This window comes from Rattus norvegicus, chromosome 5, assembly GCF_021556685.1.
Source record: "Rattus norvegicus strain SHRSP/BbbUtx chromosome 5, alternate assembly SHRSP_T2T, whole genome shotgun sequence".
NCBI classification, from domain to species: Eukaryota; Metazoa; Chordata; class Mammalia; order Rodentia; family Muridae; genus Rattus; species Rattus norvegicus.
Genome location: NC_141538.1, coordinates 13523129 through 13540353, shown reverse-complemented (window position 1 = coordinate 13540353; position 17225 = coordinate 13523129). Strand labels below are relative to the sequence as shown.

The window sequence follows — 17225 nt, the reverse complement described above, 5'->3', positions numbered from 1 at the left end:
AATGTGTAATTAGCTTAGCGTTCTCAAAGCAAGAAGGTCAACAGAATGTGAGAATAGAATAACTGTAATTTGCTTTTGTGGAGATGAAATCCAAGTTCCAGTTATGCTAGATAAGCAATCAACATGGAATTGTACATTCAGCCACAGATTACATTTGAGAGGCATCAGAAGCCAGAACATTGGCTTCTCAAGACCCTTTCTAAGGACATTATTTCAGAAGGAGTCAGAAAGATATCAAAGATTTTCAGTTGAAAGAAAGAAAGATACATGTATATTCTCAACATGAGGTGATACAGTAGCCAAATGCCCCCGCTCCCACCCAGCCTGCTTTTGAATTTCCAGTCTTCAAACTTGGAGGTGGGGAATAATTATTAAAAAATAGTTCTCCTCAGGTAATTTGCTACAGTAACACAAAGCTGAAAAATCAGAAGTAAAATGGATACGTGAATGCAAAATGTTAATAATGGGCCCTAGGGGAGAAGTATACGAGAGGATATATGGAAATTCTATTTCCCATTTGATTGTTCTGCAAATAGTTAAAGAATAAAGTCCAATACTCTTTTTATAAAGAGTTTAAAAAGCTACTTAATGTGTTTTTATTTCACAATGATTATTTCTGAAGTATTTTGGAAGATATTTTTCTGCGTCTAAGGGATACCTGGCTTATTAGATAACTATTGTGGTGAAATTATCTTTGTGCTTTAGTAACTGTGGTTGGTTTTTGCTAATTACCATCAGGCATTTCTTGGGTTTTATTGTTGGCTTGAGAGTAAAATAGATTGGTTTGATTAAGACCTTAGCACGATGAATAATACTTCTTTGATAAACAGTGAAATAAGTGTATGGTTTTTTATTCCTTTCCTTAAGCATGCTCACAGTCCGCAGTGAGGTGCTTTGCACACACACTTTCTCCTCTGGGGAACATTTATATTTGCTTCTTGTATTGAAGAACAGATAGTGGAGAAGTGAAAGCAAAACTGCACTCATCTTTGTTTAGAAGTGGGACGATGAAGCCCTGGGAGACCAGAAGGGTCCCATTGAATGCCCCTTTCCTATCCTTTTATCATATATTCAGCAGGCAAACGTTTGTTGACTGGCAATGACAGGTCGGGATCTGGAGAGACTATTGGTCACATTGACAAAGACACTGGTTCATCTTGTCAATGGATCTGCAATTGTAATAGAGTTATGGAATCCATTATGTAGAAGAGTTGTAACTTACCGTGAAGCTTGATGTTTCAGTCTGGAATTGTATTTGACTGGGATACACACTGTAAAGTAGGAGGGACACAAGGTGGAGTCAGAGGTAGTGGATCATAATTGACATTTGTCTTAAATTTGAAAATAGTGGAAAAGGCTATTGTTCTGTTCTGTTCTGTTCTGTTCTGTTCTGTTCTGTTCTGATCTATTCTATTCTATTCTGTTCTATTCTGTTCTATTCTGTTCTATTCTATTCTATTCTATTCTGTTCTGTTGTTCTGTTCTGTTCTACTCTACTCTACTCTACTCTACTCTACTCTACTCTACTCTACTCTACTCTATTCTATTCTATTCTATTCTATTCTATTCTATTCTATTCTATAAAAAACCATTTATTCTGTGTAATCTTGTGACCATAGAACCAGTTCTTTACATGCTCAGATCAGCTTGGTACACAAACAGCTCAAGCTTGACCTCCTTGTTCCTGGCTTCTGGGCTCAAATCTCATTTGGGAAAACCAGTCCATATTCATGTGTGAGAAAGATGGCAACAGAGGGACCAACTAATTCTTAGTGGGGCAACCTTTGTCCAGGAGATAAAGGATAATGGCCAGGGAAGAATAATTAGAGAAGGCCTCGGGCCAAACTCTAGAGAACATCAGCTTTTAGAATTAGGGCATGGAGAACTTGGCATGAATGGACTAGAGAATCAAAGGGAAGCTGGGACAATGACATGGCCACAGAAACAGTCTCTTTCCTGTGAAGAGACACCATGATCAAGGCAACTTTCATACTGGGATGTTGATAAGTTAAGTTTTTATAATGAGAACATGATTTCTCATGACATCATTAGATCAGAGCTATCAGGGTACCTTGTTCTTAATCAAGTTCATCTGGAGAGAACTCTAGCCTCTCACCGAAGTGACACTATTCAAACTTTTGGTTTGTTTTTATGTCCCATGACATCACATCAGTAATTAAAGTGTGACTTATGAGTACTGCAGCTTGCCACTTAAGCTATTCACCTCTAAGAGTGAGATGGAAGAACTAATGACTTCCTCCAGAACTTGCAGCACTCGATCTGATTAAATTGTAAACACACTCAAGTGCAAGCAACTGGGAAATTAAGCATGAACTGAAACCTCCACTTAGAAACAGTCTTAGAAGTCACCTCTTGCTGGAGTCTGTTCTGTGTCTATCAGTATAGCTCCATTATTCTACCTAGTTTTTGTCTGTCGAGATGGCATGCTGCCATCTTCTAGATATCACATCCTTTAAGGAGGTAACAAAGACCAGTTTCTATTAAATGACATGGTCATACAATAAAGCAATCCTGTCTTTTGTTTTTAAAGCTTGTCAACCTTTTTACTGAACTGGAATCAGACTTGATCTGTGACTTTTCCTGAACCAATAGTGTCACTGAAATGTCCAAGAGACAAATGTGATTTGTCTCTGAAAGGCATGTGGAGAGCTTTCTTCCTGCTAAGAGGCAGCCTTGCACTATTCAGCCTTTCAGGCCACAGTGGTCCTTCTCTGGACTGGACCAAAAGAAGTCCACTGTGCTCTGCCCTTGGGCCCTTTGAACCTTATAATCGATTCTAACTGCACCAAGTTCACGCATATGAAATAAATTTAATGGCTGAGCTAGTCCAGAACTCAGCCATTTCTATCTCCTCTTCCCCCCATCCCTTTTTTATTGGAGGCTTTAACCTCATTAGTATTTCAAGGAAAAAAAACCCTCTGGCTCTTGTCCATCATCTTGCTTGTTGCCTGCCTTTTCCTGGCAGGCACAGCCTGAGGTTTCAATAGAGGAAGTGGGAAGGGACACAACACATTCAGAGCCTGTGAAAGACCTTATTTACCATCAAAGTGAAAGTTTCCAGATACTCTAGCCTTGTTTTCTTATGCTCTAAGTCTTTGATGAGGAGCTAAGGACTCCAGCCAGGGCTGCAGAGGTCTCTGTGAGAGTCCTGTCTTAGAGAGGATTTGGCAGAGTGAACTACAAGGTGTCCTGGAGTTGTTCATTAATTACAAATGATACTGAGGCATACATGGAGGGGGAGAAAAGAGGGCAGAAACCATAGACAGCATGATAATTTTTTCAGGGCTCTCCTGAGAGAAATAAAAAAAATGCCACACAATTAAAATGAGTATCTCTCTGCTAGTTTACATTTGCATTTGCTTTTCCTCCCCAAAGCAAGTAGTGAAACGAGCTTTTTAATGGAGTTATTTAAGTGCCTGGCCCTCTCTAACTCAACTCTTAAGTCTTTAGAAGGTGGATTTCAAATGTGGGTGAGGCCAAGAATCTGAGGACCCTGTTGAAAGAATATAGGGTGTAATGTTTGAGATAATTAAATAAAAAAAATCATGAAGGGTAGGCGAAGGGATAAGGCCTCCAGTCACTACACTGTAGTGGTCTATGACTCATGCTCTGGTGTATTTTCCTAGCACCCATCGTCTTTATGATCCTCAGACCCTAGCACTGAATGGTTTTCTTAATGGTCTTCCAGGCATGCTTGCAGAACACAGGCAAAGATTCTGGATGGGCAAAGCCTCCGTAATGACTCATATTCAAGTAACTTACTCTGAGTGCAAGATGCTCGCTCTTGGGGTCTATACACAGACAAGATGTCTTGATAGAAAGAAATGTGACTTTTTAGTTGGGAACAAATGGCCAGAGAAAACTTTCTATTCCATCCAGAGCACCAGATGGAAGTCTGTCTTGTTTACTTCATTGCTTTTCTCTTGGGAGTAAGTAATGCATTCATTCACTACTACCTGCAGATCACAGAGAGACTGGGTCCTGTTTGAACTTCCCGCTAGCTGCTCAGTGCTGTATTTCCTGTGCCTTCCCGTTTCTTTTGTTTATTGTTTGCCAGGTTCTGTGAGGTCTGTCTTTTGTGTGCCTTGTCCTTTGTTCTTCTGTGACAGTCTGAAGCTGTCCACACTATTTGCCCTCTGCTTCTGGCTGCCTCTAAATAGCCAGATGCTAGAGAAACAGAAAAGCCATCTTTTCCACCAACATCATTCGTACTATTCAAATATTGAATTGTTAATATGAGAAGAAGGTGTGATTCCTCCTTGTTTCATGGAGGTCACAATCATATTTTGAAAAGACTTATGGGAAACTGGAGATTATTTTAGTGTAAATACTCAGGAAAACATCTTTATTTTATCTCAGGCTGCCAAGTCTTGGAACAAGTTTGGCTGCCTCTTCCTGGCCTCACGAGTGTTCATTCCACTTATTTAAATGTTCTTAGCTGTACACCATGTAACTATGTTTGGGTAGAAAGCAAAGGCTCTGAAAGTACGTGTGGATAATATCTAGGTAGCAACGCAAGGGGACCACTTGGTTGGTCAGATTTATAGGTCTTGGTTCTGTTCCCAAGTGAGGCTTCAATGAACAAACATTAATATCAAATGCTTTGGTCTTTCCACTTTCAAAACTGAAGGTTATGATTGATTGTCTATTATCTAGCTTCTGTGTGTCACCTGTCAATAAGCTATCATCCTCCAGTCTTTCAGCTATCACCTGTCAATCACCTACTATGCATCGTCATTCAACATTTGTATCTTTTAAAAATCCCAGTTCTTGGAAACAGCTGAGAACAAATATCCTTGAATTTATACTGACATTGAAATTCTATAGTGAGACTGCAAAAAGCTGCAGAGACACACTGTGTTCAAAAAGGACTCAGCTAGGATGGTGCTTATTCTCTGTAAATCAGTGCATAGGTCAGGTCTGCTAGTTTTCTCTAATGTCCTCATTTATCACATTAATTGACATTTCAAGCTTTGACAGAAGGTTGTCTGCCCTGGGAAATATCATTGTTTGCTTTTTCTTTTCTTTTCTTTCTTTTTTTTGAAACCAAACCTGTTTTGTACTAGATGAAAACTCAAAATCAATGTGTTCCTTGTCAAACGCGGGAGGGTCAATGCTGTGGTTGTTTTTGTTCCCAAGCAGTTATGTAACCGCGGGGACTTGTTTCTTTGCTTTCAGACTTGGTGCAAAACACATTAAAGCTAAACAATGGGCGGGATTCCCAAGAGCAGCCCTCACAAGTGTCCTTGTAGGTTTGGGAACCTCGGATTAGTTCCATCCTGTGAGTGAGTGTGTGTGTGTGTGTGTGTGTGTGTGTGTGTGTGTGTGTGTGTTTAGTTAGCTGGCACGATACACTTCCCCAGGGTTGTGTTTCCTTTTTCCTGAGATTTGGCTAAGGGTAAAGGGTCGGAGTCACATGGATTGAAAGCATTTGATTGATGTCCAAGTCACCGCTGTGGCTGGAGCCGCCTCCCCTCAGGCTGGGGCCGCGTGAGGCCGGAGCAGAGGGCCGGGCCGGGCTCCCGCTCTCTGGGGACTGTCCTGCTCTGAGTCCCGCGCGTCCCGCGCGCGCGCCACAGCCGGAGCACAGTCCTCTGCCCACGACCCAGCCTCGGGTCAGCATGTGAAGCTGCGTGTTCCGGCTCGGACTCCGCAAAGGCGGCAACTTTGCGGGCGGCAGTGGTGGCAGCAGGCGCGGGGCAGCGCACTTGCCCTTAGCCCCGCGCCCCGCCGGCCACCATGAGCGACGAGAGCGCCAGGGACGCGGACAAGCAGCTTCGCCTGCGCGTGTGCGTGCTCAGCGAGCTACAGAAGACCGAGCGCGACTACGTGGGCACGCTGGAGTTCCTGGTGTCGGTGAGTGTCCGGTCCAGTGCAGGGTACCAGGTCCCGGCATTGTCTGCGCCAGCACCGGGCATCCATAAGGGTGACGCGGGGACCGCGGGAACCGCGGAGACCAGGGTGTCGGGCTTGTGGCTGAACGGGCGAGAGTGGCCAGGGCCTTGAAGAACTCGCGTGGGAGAAGTTAACCTCCGGCCATTCTGTCTGTCCCATCTGCGCTTAATTTTCTTTATCCATCTCCCAGGGCAAATTTCATTGTGTCATTTTCCTTATTCCCTTTCTCTCGGCTGGCTCATATTTTGTTTAAAAGCTTTGATTTTGTGCCTCTATTTGCTACCTTCAGGTACATGCAATGTTTAAAAAGTCCTCGAATGTGGTGCAGCGGGAGTCGGTTATTAGATCAACAGCAGTTAAGTCCCTTTAGGTATAACCATTGTAATGGTGGGTTCTGAGGAGGGGAGAGGAGAAAGAGCAGCGGGGTCACCATGCCTGGCAGCTGTTGCATATTAAAGCCACATGTGTGCGCCTCCCTCCCAGCTCTACATCTTCTTTCTCCTGATTTAAATCGCCCTCCACTTGGGTCCTGCTCTCCTGTGCAGGCTAACCACTTGAGAGCAGTGTCACAAAACTGGCCTTGCGTCCGACAGCTTCAAGATTTAGTAGACTGGGTAGGAGCTGTTTCTAGGTTCTAGCATGACTCAGTGGACTTTTGCCCCCAAAGCATTTCTTCAGTTTAAAAGCAGGAGAGGAGAAACTCTGGGGAAAAGAACTCCCGAGGAATCACCTAAAGATGGAATTTTCCTCGCTGTGAAAAATACAAAGAATTTACAGTCGGTTCCTGTCCCTCCTCATATGTGAGAGCATCCTTCAGGGAAGGAGTTAAACCCCACCGAGATCCTTCATCACTATGTTCTATACTGCCCCCAACTCCAGATTCTAAGGGAAATGTTTCAAACACCCAACTTCCTCCTGAGTTTCCTTCAGTCTGTAAACCATGCACTAGCAGCCACCCTGTAGACAGTCACTTGGCTGTGTCAGGAAGAACATCTCAGGAGATGCTTAACGCACAAATTGACTTCTCAAATTCAGTTTACACAAGCCTGGGGGCCACGTTCTCTGAGAAGGTCCATGCTTTGGGAGAATACCCTGATACAGCGATAAGATGGTCACGTAGCAGTTATTGACAAGGGCATGTTTTTAAGGAGATAAAATGTTTAATGGCTTAGAATTTGACTTTTATGAAACTTTGTTGGGAGCTAAGTCTTTGGATTTGAAGGGTCTGAGTCATTCTGAGAGAGAACCTTTCTGAAAACAGATGAAAACCGGCACTGCCAAAGCTAAGTTGCAGACACAGGCGCTCTCAAAACCCAACTTGTTGATCTTTAAGATGTCAGTGTTCTGGCACAGACCTTCCGTCCTAGGAGAGACAGGCAGAAATCTGAGTTTGAGGCCAGCCTGGTGTACAAAGCGAGTTCCAGGACAGCCAGGGTTACATGGAGAAAACCTGTCACGAAACAAACAAACAAACAAAGCCCTAAATACAAATAAAGTGTTTGTTTTCCCTTTTCTCTGAACACCTGATTGTTAGATTTAAAATCTCATTGCTGCAATAGTGAAGTAAGAGATAATAGATGGACGAAAGCAGTTGCATTTTCTTTTTAGAAATAGTATTTTGCTCATTATTGAGAAATTACGAACTTTGCTTCTGTCCATTCTGTGATTTTCATAAAAACATATGCAAATGCACTTAGTGGCTCAATGTCTTTCTTTTCTGTCCCTCCCTCCCCCTCCCTCTCTTTCTTCATCCCTTTCTCCCTCCCTCCTTCCCTCCCTCCCTCTCTTCCTTCTTTCCTCTCCCCCTCTCCCTCCCTCCTCCCTTCTTCCTCCCTCCCTTCTTCCCTCTCTTCTTTCCTCCCTCCCTCCCTCCCTTCCTCCCCCTCCCTTCCTCCCTCCCTTCTTCCCCCTCTTTCTTCTTCCCTCCCTCCCTCCCTCCCTCCCTCCCTCCCTCCCTCCCTCCCTTCCTTTTTTTGAGAAATAGCCTTTTTCTGCCGTTCTGCAGCCCAGAACTGGCCTGACACAAACCATGAAGCCCAGGCTGGCTTCAGACTTGGTGGTACTAGAGGTATGAACTTCATGCTCAGTACCCTGGATGTGATTTTAGAAATTGACTCTGGCTTCTTTTTGTCATAACTACTTAAAACCTCAAATTTATTCATAGTACATTCTTCAGTCTTCTCCTCAGGGAATTGTTTGCAGCAGCATTATATCCCCTTTGAGTTTCGCTTGGTCATCTGTAGTTGATGTGCTCAATTTAATTTTTAGATTACACTAGGCTCATTTGTGCCAAAAGCTTAAAAATATTTCCATTGTTTGGGCTGAAAATTTCCCTTCCAGGAACCCATTCTAAAGGAATGATGGGAAATGGAGACAACCAATAAAAGATATCTTTTTATTTAAAGAATTAGTCATAGCATTAAACAAAGTGACTAATAAATTCATTGCCAAAGCAGAAAAATAAACCCAAACTAACAGGTCATTCCCAAGTCATTACAGATCTACCTGGAGCTCACTGGTTTACATCTGTGCCTTAGCTTTATGTTGACATGGTTGACGGATGACTCCTATCTTTATTAGGAAAAGGAGGAAGACGTAGAAAACACATTTAGCTTTACAAAAAAAAAGTGTGTGTGTTTACACATTCCTACAAATTGGCAAACAAAATGGTATTTCCTTGAGGAAAAGTCACAGCAGCAGATCTTACCAGGTCTTAGCAGGTCTTTCTAGTCCTGTGTCCTTGGTTAAACCCTTTGGCCTTTTGAGGGGAGAACACTTTTCCACATCCTCCCAGAGGCTCCAAACAGTTGAATCACTGTCTTTTCCCTATATATTAATGTAGTATCATTTTGTATGCATTTCTCTTTAGTTACTATTCAGGAACACATTGTCTGCCTTCAGGCGGCTGTCACTTAGAGTGACAGGCCCTTTTGGGAGTGCGCTGTGCTCTTGCAGGCTTATGTCAACCTTTGTTGATCTTTGAAAGCAGGCTTTGTTGGGTAGCTCAGGTGGGCCTTGAGCTAACCATCCTGGGGATGGGTACCCTCCTATCCTTCCTGGGGTTACTGGGGTGTGCCAGCACACCTGACACACCTTTGTACCTGGGAGGGGCCCTTCTTCCATACTCCGTAGAGTCTTGTTGGGCTTCAAGGCTCCATTATGTCTTTCTCCTTGGGTATTTCCTGCTTTATACCCATTCTACTAGTAGCTGAAGTACTTGGTGCATACATGGGTTTCCTTGGGTTTTGTTCTAGCAGACTGATCATAAGTTCCCAGAAAATCCAGACTATTACTTGGTTGCACCCCTGCCCCTCAATTTTGTGTAACTCTTCTAATGCTACATGTGATAAATCAATGTTTACTGAGTGAGTGAATGACTATATCAGCTGACGAGTCCTGTATCTCTCTGTGTCTCCATCCTGTTTTATAAATATTTCAGTCATCCTTAAACTTTGAGTTTGCTTTGTTCTGCAGTACCTTTCCCTGTAATGTGTTCTGAATTTTCATCTTGATCATTGCTAAGTTACATTATTTAGGTGAATGCTCTATAGATGAGATGGTAGAGAATGACCTAATCTGCTTGCATTACTTTCTTACTTTGGCTTGGGAAGTGAAATTTTGTGCTTCATTAGAAAGAATAGAAAACAATTCTAGATAAATGGTCCCATAGAACTAATAACCAGTAGTTAATGTCCTAGTCTGGACAATAATTGGTGGCTTGCTTTCTCTTTTCAGTTCATGCCACAGTTTGGGATCATAGATCATTTGAGTGGACTGTGAAGGATGACGAGTGGCCCTTGGAGGTGTGTGCCCGGCACATACACCTATTTGTATGTCTATATTCATGTGGCTCAGAAGGGCCCTACTTGGTTTAATGGTTGGTCTATATCCATGTGGCTCAGAAGGGCCCTACTTGGTTTAATGGTTGGTCTATATCCATGTGGCTCAGAAGGGCCCTACTTGGTTTAATGGTTGGTCTCTACTCTCTTGAAATTCTTAACAATTTTATCTTTCAACTTAGGGTTTGAAAGTGATGTCAGATGGGGCCAGAGAGCAAGACCCCAGCAGGCAAGCACATGAAGGGAACAAGTCTTTTATTTCCATACCATTGCTATATTTTCCTTCCAGCATTTTAAACAATGCTTTTATTTCTCACTGGTCCAGGGACACTGTCTAGCTGTTTCTCAGTGAACTTATGGAATTGTGGCAGGGTGACCATGCAATTTCTGGTATAAATCGGGATGCTCGTAAGGGACCAAAAGAATGTCATTTCTAATCACAACGAGAAGCAGATGTGCGCTGGGATTGTTCCTGGCGTGTCGTCAGGTACAACCATGCAATATTATGGGCTTACCAGGCAAAGACTAGTGTTGAATATTATGAGAATAAATGACTTTGATATTGATTGCCTGTTCAGGTTTTGATACCCTAAAATATGAGTCTTGTCTGTGTTACTGCAGTCATTTCTAACATTTTTAGGCTTCTTTTTCCTCCCCAGTATATGTTCTAACAGTAATAACATTTCTCGAGGCTACTGTGTGGAGGACATGAATGGAGTGTGTAAGATTCGTCCTTGGTCTGGCTCATGTGAGGGCAATGGTAGGTGGTTCATTTTACTTCTGCTGATGATAAGAGTCAGGCTGATAGGTCATCATCAGATTTGCATTTTTTTCTTCTACATTTTTTCTAGACCTTCTGGCATGGTGTTCTTTTTTCAAATTGCATTTATCTATTTGTTTTTGTGTGTATATGCGGACCCGTTAATATTCTTGTAGGGGTCAGAGGACAGCTTGAGGAAGTTGGTTGTGTCTTTCCGTGATGTGGGTTTTGGGCATGTGCCTTCTCAAGGCATCAGGCTTGGCAGTCAGAGCCTTTATCTTATCTGCTGAACCATCTCACCAGGGGCCTCACTCATGCTTTTCTTTGTGGTCACCCAGGTAACTTGAAGGTGGTGAGAAACATTTATATTTCATGTAATAGCCACTGTCATTTACGTGGTACCTTACAGCTCTCACTAAACATTTGTGTTTTCTGAATCTGATTTAGTCTCTTAGCTTCTTGCAGGGATGCTCTCTCTGGAGCTCTGGAGGCCCCGGCAAGCAGTGGAGGGAGCTGAATTTTATGGCTTCGGGCTCACTACTTTGGCTTCTCCTGCTGTTCATTTTTATACCTTTGCCAAAGCAGTTAGAGAAGCTATTTTTTATCTAGATGACCCATTCCCAAAGACAGTGTGGGGGGGCTTCTGTTACTTGCCCTGTAGCTTTGCTTTCTCAGTTGGAGGCGCTGGGGAAAACACACATGCAGACCAAGCAAAGGTAAAGCAGAATGAAAGGCACCTGAAGACAATCCTTTCCCGTCCTGACTGGCTTTCTCAAGGCAAACACTCATTGACTGGGCCTATTGTTCCTAATCCTTGTCTTCTGGATTGAATTATCTTCTCTCCTCCCCCCAAAATCATATGGTGAAGTCTTAACCCTGTGTTAGAAAATTGCGCTGAATTTACAGACAGCATCTTTTAAAGATGGAAATGAGCTTAAATAACTCTGTCAGGTAAGCCCTGATCAGTGTGATTGGGGTTTGAAGAAGCAGTGATTCAAACACACACAGAGATACCATGGATGCATGCCCGTGTGCAGGGCCAGACTAAGGGAGGACACAGAGAGAAGGTAGCCATTTGCAAACCAAAGAGAGATTCTTACAGAAGTTTTTCTGTGAGGCAATATGTTTTGGTTTGCAGTATAAGTCTGGTACTTTGTTTGAATAGCCTGAGGAGCCTGGGCACTGAGGGAATGAAGAGAGGACACACACCTAGTGAAGTTGGGATCAGCTGGGGATCTCTGTCCTCTACTGCCCTGACCCTGACACCAGGAACCTCTTCCTGTTTAGTAGGTATAGCATAGTGGGAGGGGTTAGCTCGTCTCAGTGGGAAGTCTCTGGAGGCTGGAGGTCTCCCTCAGGCTATGAACCATCTAGGAGGAGGAAGCTATAGTTGCTTGCCTTGCACATATTGATCAATCCTTCGTAAGCACTAATACTGGGACACTGGAGAAAAGTTTGTCATTTCTCTTAAGGCTGGCTATGGCTATAAAGGTGATGGCTTTGCCAATTTCCCATGGGCCAATTGGTCTTTGAGTCCTTGACATGGCCTTCCCATTTCAAAATACATTCACTCTGAGCTTCCTCTGCTTCTTACAACAGCCTGAGAAGACAAATGGTGTTTAGGTTAGGTACTGAAGATATATACAGAAGTTAAGCATTCTTTATTGGAGTAAAAAGAAAAATGCATTGATAATTACAGTTGTGTGTTGGAGCTAAAAGCATTAGAGCCATATGCTAAGGGTCATAGAGGCACCAAGGGACACACTTGGTCTGAAAGTAAGGGCAGTTACAGTCGATGCCAGAGCTGGCCCCTGAAGGATGGAAAAGACTTTGCTAGATTAGAGGAAGAATTGTTTGTCTGCCTGGAGTAGCATGTATGTTGTGGTATTGGTGTGGATAAACTTGCCACCTGGCAGTGCTGAAGCTTTCCTTGTGACTAGAGGGGAAACAAAAGTCTTTCATGCTTTTTGTGTATTGGTGGAGATGAAATAAGTTTGAGGAAGGTACCACTCATAAGGAATCCTACTTTAACTCTTGGTCTTAGGGATCAACTGGAAGGGACAGCGGTTGTGCTAATAATCTGTAATTCAGAGAATGCCAAGGTATGGAGAAGGGGCAGAGTTTCATTTCAAGATTTGGTTCCTTCCCTCCTTTTACTGTTTCCCTCAACTTGTTAGTCTCAAAAACATGGCAGCAGGCAGTTCCTTGTTCCATTTAATGTGGTTAGAAGCTTAACTAAGTTGGTACTGTTTGCTGAGGGAGAGTACTGGCCAGTAATCACAGAGGTTACACAAAACATAAGCATAGTCTAGCTTGTACTAGACAGAGATTTGGGCTCCCGCTGAAGTAGGGCTGCTCTTGGGGTCTGTACTCCTTCCCTATTTTCCTCCTATGCTTTGAGATAGCTCTCCCTAGCCGAGACACCTTGCTGGCCCCTGGAATCTTGGAGTGATTCTCCTAAGAGTGTGTGGGAATCATGGTGTCAGTAGCCAGCATGTGATAAACTAAGAGAGATTATGTTTTGTGTAGAGAACTCTCATTTAGCCTGCTGGTTTCATCTACATATCTTAGCATAGTGATGCCATTTGTATAAGGATAGTATCTATTGAATTTGGATTTATTTCTTAGAGAAGCTGTTCAGAGTTTAGGAACAACTTGTTACACATTAGCCATTGTTGCCACTGTATAATGAACAATGTCTGATAGAAGATGGAAGGAATGGAGAAGATTTAAAACAAGCAAATAAACAGCAACAACAAAAAACTCACACTCACACACACACACACACACACGCACATGCACACGCACACACACATGCACACACACACGCACACACACACGCACACACGCACACACCAAACATTCAACAGCTGTGGGACAATTCTGGGGTAAAATCTTTGGTTTTGTGTTCACTGAGAAGGACGAGCAGAGCACACTGGAGGACACAGGACAGCATTAGGTCTGTAGGTCTGCTGATTAGATAGGTAGAGCCATGATTGAAAAATCAAATGCAAGGGACCAATGAGCAGGGGGAGGAGGGAAATTAATCTGCTTTTGGATGTTTGGCTGATTTACAAATTCTCCTATGGTTTTTGAGGATCGGATTGTGGAACCTAAGGCATTTTGAACAGAAGGTATAGACCCAGAAGTTAGTCTGGGTTGAGATTGCACAAAGGGACAACATGGAGGAAAAAAACCAACAAATGGAGGGTAAAATATTACAGAGCTACTGTTCAAAGCAAGGTTAGGGTACATGGATGACTTTGACTGGCCATTGAAGATTGAAACAAAAAAACCTGGAGGTGGGGGGTGAGAAAGAGAGGATAGGAGAGAGAGGAGAGAAAGAGAGGGAGACACAGAGAGAGGGAGAGAGGAGAAAGATGAGAGAGGAGACAGAGAAAAAGAGGGAGTGAGAGAAGAGCACAGGAGAGAGGAGAAAGAGGGAGGGAGAGAGAAAGAGAGAGAAGAGGATAGGAGAGAGGAGAAAGAGGAGAGAGGGAGGGATGAAAAGAGAAGAGGATGGGGAGGAGAGAGCAGAGAGAGAGAAGAGACAGAGAGGGAGGGAAGGCAGGAGAGAAGAGGATAAGAGAGAGAGGAGAGGGAGGGAGGGAGGGAGAGAGGAAGGAAGGGAAAGAGAGCGAGGGAGGGAGAGAGAGGGAGGGAGGGAAGAGGAGGAGGAGAGGCAGAGGGAGTGAGGATAGGGACAGGGATAGGCATGGGGACGTGTGTCCCAATGTCAAAGAAGGATCTTGTTACCAGAAGAAAAGTCTGAAAAGAAGGAATACGTTGAGACATGAGACATAATGGGACCCGAGGAAACATTTCGAGCTGGTTGGTGGTAAATATGCAGAGAGAAATGGATAGTAACTGTGTTAGTTAATTTTTTTATACTTGCAGTAATCTCTGTTAGTATACAGCTTAAGGGGTGGAGGGTTTGTTTTGGCTTTCAGTTTGAGAGAAAACAGCCCATCTTGGTGGGGAAGGGCATGGTGGCACGAACATGAGGCTGCTAGTTGCATTTCATTGGCTGTCTGAAAGCAGAGGACAGGAAGTGGGATGATAAACCCCTCAAAGTTCGCCCTCCACCCCGCTTGTTCCCAAGCACCTATTTTCTTCTGTGGGACCTCAACTCAACTCATAAAGGTTCCAAATCCTTCTAAATGAGTACTACTAATTGAGGAGCAAGTGTTCAGATTCATGAGCCTGTGGACATATTTGCATTCAAATCATAACAGTAGTATATGGAGACGATTTTTGTCCAGAAATGTTTGAAGATGTGGAATACAGTTAAGAAGGAAGCCAGCAGAGAAAAGGAAATGAACATCAACTACACAAATGTTACTAAAGCTGGGTTATGAGTAGGTTGTCCCTTAAGCGCTTGTGACCACTTCCTCAGCAGGCTGTGCAGCGCACCACCCCTTCAGGTGAGCCATGGTGAGGGCCTCTAGAGCACTGGAAGGTGAGGCAAGCACTGATAGCATTCAGAAGCCTTCCTGCTACAGAACATACCCAATTTAAAGCACCATTGCCAATGTTCACAATGAGTAGGTTGTCTCTTGAGTGTTTGTAACCATTTCCTCTCCCTGCAGCCTGAGAAGTAAGAGCCCTGGCCTCCATACTGTAGTGCTGATTGAATGCCCAGAACAGGGACCAGAAAGTCCAGTGACCTGGATTTAAATCCTGGTTAGAAGCTTATAAACCATGTCCTGAAAAGGCCAGGGGCCTTCTAGGAGGCTAGCTGGTGGCTTGCTCTAGGAAACAAAGGATGCTGATGAAGCCAAGGGAGAAAGAGAGTTAGCAAGGGGTGCAGGGTGAAGGGAAGTTCAAGGTTTCTACCTGGAGTCTCCCTTTCCCTGTGAAGTAAAGTGCTAGTTTTCTGTCTGGTGTTCTGTTTCGGTTGTTTGCTCTTACTGAAAGTGACGTACCTGGAGAGAATTGTAAAGATGTACACTCAGGAGTAGGTAAGCAAACCAAACTTGGACATCTGAGCTTCCATGTATGGCTGTCTTTGTAGACTTACCCCTTCAAATGTGACCTTAAAATATGAAGCCCATGCATTTAGAAGTCAAAATAAAGAGCTAAGTCCCTTGAGTTATTGCCTATGTTGTGACCAGGTTAAACTTTTGAAAGTGACGATAATTGTTACAAAAGCTCACCTTGTGACGTCTAGGCTCATATGCTTAAATGTCTAGTGACTAGTTGATGGTTAGAAGGTGTGGCCTTGTTGAAGAAGGTATGTTCCTTAGAGAGTGGGGAGTGGGGAAAGTGGTACTTGGAGGTTTCAGAAGCCCACACGATTCCTAGTTAGCTCTGACTGTCTGCTTCATGCTTGTGAAGTAAAAGCAAACTCTCAAGTTAGTACCCCAGCCTGTCATGCCCACCCGCCTTCCTGCCTTCCTGCCTGCTGCCATGGCCCCTGCCCTGCTGATCTTGGACTCTACTCCTGTGGAACCATGAGTCCTAATACATGGTTTCTTTCATGAAATGCCATGGTTATGGTGTCTTATCATGCCAATAGAAAATAACACACACACACACACACACACACACACACACACACACACACACCTTAAATCACATGTATACATACACACTCATACAAATGGGTTATCTGACAACTGGTATGATTAAATTGTCTCTCATACATTTATCATTGTATTGTGGAGGGCTCTTTTACCATATACTTAGTATTGATAGCAAGTAAAAGTCCTATGTCTGTTTTTTACCCACTAGTTTTACTTAAAACTTGGATTGATTTGCAGAAATTAAAGTTTGACAGAGGATGAAATTTTATTATTTTCCAAGAGATTTACTAATTCAAAATTTTTTGCTATTATTAGAGTTATATTTGCTATATGAAAATTAATATCTTTGATTTACAAAATTACTATTGTATTCCAGGAAAATATCCGTAGAAATGTTTTGCTTCTTAAAACTACTGGCAACTCACACTCCCCATGGCATTGTGCTTAACAGTGAACTCTGAGACATCGAATATGAACATCTTTTCTTTCTTTTCAGTCATGTGAACAATTTCTACCCAGTAACTCAATAAGGATAATATTAGGGAAACTGATCATTTAAATGGAACTCTTGCTTTGAGTCTTGGATTTTCCTGGTACGTTTGTTGTCTTCCTGCCTTACCGTGTAGCTCAGCATGGTGCACAAAAGGGGGCCATTTTGCTGGAGACAGTCTATGCCAAGAACACTGAATTTCCTCACTAATACAAAATACATACTTCCCATGAAAAGGCAAACCCTTCATTTGAAAAAGTTAAATTGTCTAATTCTTACGATAGTATTCCAGCGGGTTAAATTTAGAATGCTGATATGAAACATTCTCTGGGTTATATAGCAAAAGTTTAGCAACGTGGAATGCTGGCGCCATGCGTTTTTACACTTTAAAAATGTTGTCTCCTTTAGTCTAGGAGAGACTAAGATCCAGCTTAGCTGCTGCTGTGGCCATTTGAAATATCTCTGTAAGTTGTCTTCTTGCCAGAAGGAGAGACTTTGTAGATGGCGACACACTTTGAGAGGTTGTGCAAGAGACGAGGATGTTTCCTTTAATGCCTTGTAATGCTTCACGTTGGCCTTCTGTCCATGTTCCCTTGGAATTTCAGCCTTTACTTATTTGTGACTGTTGCCCCAGAGAAGGAGTTTTTGGGATTCCAGAAATGGCACCTCCTTTCGTACTGCTGTCTTTCTGTTAA

At 43.2% G+C, this 17225-nt stretch overlaps 1 protein-coding gene across 1 annotated transcript in view; it reads left to right on the top strand.

Moving 5' to 3' along the window:
• The first annotated feature begins 5304 nt into the window (after positions 1 to 5304).
• The window catches only part of Prex2 (phosphatidylinositol-3,4,5-trisphosphate-dependent Rac exchange factor 2), a 319598-nt gene continuing 307677 nt past the window's right edge, over positions 5305 to 17225 (top strand). The window contains 1 exon segment of the mRNA NM_001393795.1: positions 5305 to 5877. Coding sequence (NP_001380724.1) covers positions 5761 to 5877 — 117 coding nt within the window. The 5' untranslated portion in view covers positions 5305 to 5760.